The sequence below is a fragment of the Penaeus monodon genome, unplaced genomic scaffold (genome assembly GCF_015228065.2).
Source record: "Penaeus monodon isolate SGIC_2016 unplaced genomic scaffold, NSTDA_Pmon_1 PmonScaffold_14851, whole genome shotgun sequence".
NCBI lineage: Eukaryota > Metazoa > Arthropoda > Malacostraca > Decapoda > Penaeidae > Penaeus > Penaeus monodon.
Genome location: NW_023643989.1, coordinates 3,528 through 8,897, shown reverse-complemented (window position 1 = coordinate 8,897; position 5,370 = coordinate 3,528). Strand labels below are relative to the sequence as shown.

At 34.6% G+C, this 5,370-nt stretch overlaps 1 protein-coding gene across 1 annotated transcript; it reads left to right on the top strand.

Moving 5' to 3' along the window:
* Nucleotides 1-956: 956 nt before the first annotated feature.
* On the top strand, nt 957-4,717 carry LOC119569399 (deoxyribodipyrimidine photo-lyase-like; the record flags this gene model as incomplete). The annotated part of the gene is given in 7 exon segments (XM_037917578.1): nt 957-994; nt 1,111-1,167; nt 3,391-3,425; nt 3,427-3,588; nt 3,831-3,881; nt 4,055-4,211; nt 4,632-4,717. Coding segments are annotated over 7 exon segments (586 nt in total), but the record flags the coding sequence as incomplete, so codon positions are not given.
* Nucleotides 4,718-5,370: the final 653 nt, after the last annotated feature.

The following is a 5,370-nucleotide window of genomic DNA, read 5'->3' as shown; positions in this document are numbered from 1 at the left end:
GCCTAATTGGTGAAAATATTCATTAAAAAATCTAATTTGTCAAAATAGACTAAATTTAACAATCCAACAAACCCATTCCATAGAGGTTTCTATTATTTCAATGTTGAAAAAAGATAATACACTAATCCCGGGAAATTTGACTCAGCTGGGAATTCACCACCACAGACCGGGGAATAATTGGGGAAACGGGAGGGCCGGACAGTACATTATTGGCAGATTCTGTCTACTTTTGTAATGGGATTTATTGTCTGCAGCTGTTTTGAGAATTGATTAATATTTTGCAGTTGTAATATCGGCCTAGTGTTTGAAATAAACTTTCTGACTAAAGCAAGCATGTGTGTATGAAATTGAGAAATGCACACAAAAATTTGCCTTATGTAATAACCCTAAATGGAATTCTGTTGGTTTTGCTGAAGGTGAAAAAATAAGGGACAATAAAAAACTTAAAGTGAATGTTTAAACAAATTGTTCTGCTAATCCTTTAAAAACTGACTTTTTTTTGGTAACTTCATTTCAAGTACAAAAATGTAAAAAGAGGAACATGAAGATTTTGCTTTCCTCCCTTGTATTTGTATTTAGACTTAAAAATATTCAGCAGTTCCAGAGTGAGTTCTGAGATTTGGTGTAACTATACAACTCGTTCGGATTCAGGATCTAAAATCCATAAAAAGAAAAATACTATGTAAAAGGGCCAAACTTCTGATGATAAAATAATTTGAAAAATTTTAATGAAAAAAAGGAAAATTGAATTATTATATAGTTATTCACTCTATATTTGAGTAATTTTCCCTGTTTCTAAACCTATTGTCTGGTGAACAATCCATTAATTGAAATGATGTCTTATATATTGTATTTTTGTACTGTGACTCTGGCTGTTTTTCATTTTCATTTGTAACGTCATTGTTTTTTGGTGCCTCTGATTTTGCACTTTCCCATAACTGTGGCTTTTCTTATAGGGTGTGGATTGGGGTAGAGGAAAGAGAAAGTTCTAGAGGTTAGACCAAACTGTCAAGCCAGTAGACTGGGCAACTCCAGGAACAAGAGCAGGCCTGGACCTCCTGAATGAATTTTGCTTGAAACGGCTTCGAAAATTTTGCTGACAGCCGTAATGATCCAACAATAAATGCAACTGGGGTAACCTGTCACCTTGGATACATTTTGGGGTTAGTAGTTGGATTGCTGTAATTTATTTGTCAGGAAGTTGTTTAGTTTGTATTCTTAATATTTTCACTTCATTTGTGAGGCTGTGCATGTGAAGAAGCAGATTTGAACATACATATCCATTTACTACTAAGAGTACAACCTACCCCTTTGCTAGTGCACCAAATTTCTACATCTAATGGCTATAATGGAAATTAGCAGTAGCAGAGCATTAGAATTGATGGAAATAATTCTAATTGGTTTCTCAGGTAGATGATCTTCCCACTATTTGTTAATATTTTCCCAAAAACCACTACCCAACAACAGCTTCCAGCATAAGAAAAAGATATATAAATAAGAACGAATAATTTCAGTATGCAAGAGATTTATTTGGAGCAATTCTTTTACATTTTCATCAGAAATACAAACGTCATGAGCTGAAGTTTCCCTGACTTCCATGACCTATTGTTCATAACCCATTGGTTTCTGGAAGCTTCACTCCCATCATAGGGCCCCAAAATATGGGCATTAACTTACTTCAACGTCCAATCTGACAGGTGTTCAGCTTATAGGCCGGGGCACACGCAAACACTTGTGTGTGGTAACAAGACTCCATCCCTCGCCTTTGAATATTTTCTCTTCTTCTCTATAAGTTTTTAGTTTTTGCCATTTTCCAAAAGTTTATATATATCATTTTATTTCTTTATCCAGATGGTAATATACTTTTTTCCCATTCACAGATTCCATATCATCTCTCTAGATAGTCCTAACTCAGTGGCTTATCGATCATCCCATTCCAAACTAGTTTATTGATGGAAAATGATGCAAAACCCCTTCGTAAATGCCCTTGAGCTTTGTACACTCATGGCAATTTATTCCCAACACCCCGCCCTTAGTCAAATACCCCACAATGGCAAGATGACGTTACCCCACAAATATTCCAATGACAGCATGTTCACATCACCTGCCTCTCAAGCCAAATTTTTCATTATTTGGATCAAAGAGGTTAAGCATAAAACTAGTCTTGTCTGTCTGGGGATCCCTGCTGAGTGACTGCCAGCTACAGGGTGGAATTGATCACACTACAGTGTCCCCCTGTGGGGAACATTGTCCCTGAAAAGCCCAAAATGTTAAAAAGTAACCTTTTGGATGAACTATGTATCGATATAATTTTTGATTTATGAATACTTGTATATCAGTTGAAAAAATGAAGGATAAAATACACTGTTATCATACACCATGTCCCAGCTACCCCCATACCCCATATTTCAATAAGAATATAAAGTCCCATGGTTGCATCTGCAGGCTTGCATTTTTTTATGGAAATGCATGAAAAAGGTTAAAACTCTTTATAAAGACCATGCATAAGACTGTTTTTTCAAATTACCTCATAGTTTTTTTTTTACGACTGGTATCATTGTTTACTCTTATCAAAAACCCGCCCCCGAGATGCCCTTCGTGCTATTTAAATGGAAATGACCAATATCAAATCAAACAAATATACCAGTGGTGGATGTAGCATCCATTAGAACAAACCCAAAATAGAAATATCATTATCTTTATTTAAAACTTTTATTTTTGAACACCTGCAGACTTGTATATAAGCTACAGTAGGGAGTCTTGATGGAAAGCATATTTCATGTGAAAATTTGTACACAGAATATTTTATCATAAATCACTGTGATTTTAATATTTTCTCATATTGGTATAAAAGTGTACTTTTGTTCCTCCCAAGAAATAACTCAAGGTGAGCTCTAACAGTCATTTGGTATTTTCCTATTCGTATATGTATACCATAGCCCTAGCTAACTCCAAATCACCCTCTGCACCTCTTCCCCAAAGGACAGCCCTTTTTAATGGCTATCAAAAGGCTCACTAGTTGCATTTCCTTTATACAAACTCCCATCCTTAAGTTCAAAACAACTGATGTGCCAAATCTTGGATGAGATAGCATAGATAGGTGTGTGTTAGAAGGGGATGTTATCATTTGAGGGAGCGCGGGTAGCAGGATTTCATGATAGGCATAGCGTTGAATGTGCATGAATCTATAAATGCTTATAGATCAGTCATAGACATATCCCTATAAAACCCTCTTCTCACATTCATATATGTATATTACTTCTTATTGATAATAATAAAGAAAAAGAAAAAGTGTAAGTAAAAATTATCAGTTTCATCACAAAGAAAAAATACACATATTACAAAAGTATGCACATTATACACTTTTGATTATAGGGTGTTTTACCACAGGCCAGATATCAGCCCAGAGGTGTGTCCTGGAAGTCAAGAAGATACAGCAAGCAGCTAAGCAAATCTGTAGAAGCTTATGTCGAAGAAGCTGTGGTAAGGAGAGAATTGTCAGACAATTATTGCTTCTCCCAGAAAAATTATGATAAGCTTGATGGAGCATATGAATGGGCTCGCAAAACCCTAGAGGACCACAGGCAAGTAAGGCATGAGTAATGATAATGTGAACTTATGAATTTTTAAAAAATTTTTTTGCTTTGCTAAGTTACAAATTAATTTTGGGGTTATTTTATTCACTTATTTGCTAAGGTCCTCAACAATCCAATAGTAAGTGCTGTGAAACAACAGCCACCTTTGATATGCTTTATGAAAGATAAAGGTTCAACTAAAATAGTTTTTGTACCTCGTTCCAGAAATGACAAACGACCATATGGTTACACAAGGGAAACACTGGAGGAAGGAAAACACATGATGAACTTTGGAATTCTGCTCAGGTGTGTCTTGTGGCCCGTTAGAAGCCTCATGATTCTGGGAAAATTGTGGTAGAATCCCTCCCCCCTTTTCTTATCCTCTGAATCAGCTTAAAATATGGGATTTATTTATTCTGTTCTTTTTTTTAACTAGTTTTGGTGTTCTACATTCAAATTCTATTACTGCCAAACAACAGATACAATTGGTGACTGAGGGTAAAATGCATGGCTTCTTTAGAATGTATTGGGCAAAGAAGATTCTGGAGTGGATGAAGAGTCCAGATGATTCCTTGGCAACAGCAAACTATCTCAAAGACAAATATAGTCTGATGGGAGAGATCCATGGCTATGTTGGTAAGTGTGTCCATTGTATTTTTTTTTTTTTTTTTTTTTTCAATCTCTTTTTATTATGATTTCTATTTGATTTTTATAAATTATGGTTGTCAGTGAGTGAAGAGAAAAAATGCATTGGTGCCTTTTTGGTAGTGTTTTTCATTATTTTAAGGCTAAAGGTAAAGTTTAAAGGCTTATGGGTTGTATGCCCAAAGGGATTAAGCAGTTCTAGAATACCCATTTACTTCATGCTTGGCAGATTATGTCATTTGAATGTTCATGCAGCATAATGAAAGTTACAGCTAACAAACAGTAATCTTTTAAATAATACCTGTCTTCTAGAAAAATACATTTATTTCAGACTTTCATTAGGTTTTCCAGTTCATGTACTTTTGATTTTCTGTACAGTAGTTTTACTTGTTCACCCTTATTTACTTGCAGGTTGCATGTGGTCTATATGTGGCATCCATGACCAGGGCTGGGGAGAGAGACAGGTGTTTGGAAAGATCCGTTACATGAAATTTTGATGGGGTGCAAGAGAAAGTTCAAGATCGAGGGCCCATGTTGCGCGGTATGGTGGAAAAAAAACACAAGTACATTCCAGCAGTCTGAAGAAAAGACAGCATGCAGTGACTCGTACCACTTGGGGTTCACATCAGCTACCTAAGACTGTTCTTTATAGTGAAAAGGGAAATCTGTTTTTGTAAGAGTAGAGGTAGATGGCAGTATACTTGTCAATAGATGTTCTAAATGTCATTGATTAGAGAATTACTTAAAAATTTTTTTTAATTAAATTAATAGTAATTTATTTATTACTTTATATTTTATTTTTTTTATTTATTATTTTTTTTTTTGTTATTGATATAAGAAATCTGTTTTTCAGTTCTCCAGATTCTACCCCTGCAATAAATATATAAAAATTTTCTCAGTTTTTTAAATGTGAACAAATTTAAGCAAAACCCATGCTTTCTATGAATTACATTTGCTGCATTTAGCATCATGTTAGTAGTTAAAAAATTTTTATCAGCATTTAGTTCATAAAATTTTGATGTTAGTGATTTGCTCTACATATTTTTATTTTATCTAAGAATCTCAGTACTGCAAGTTCTATTGATTTATTGGAAACGGAGTACCATTTTTTGAATATGTTTGTTCAAAGTCTCTCTGTATCTGATTTATA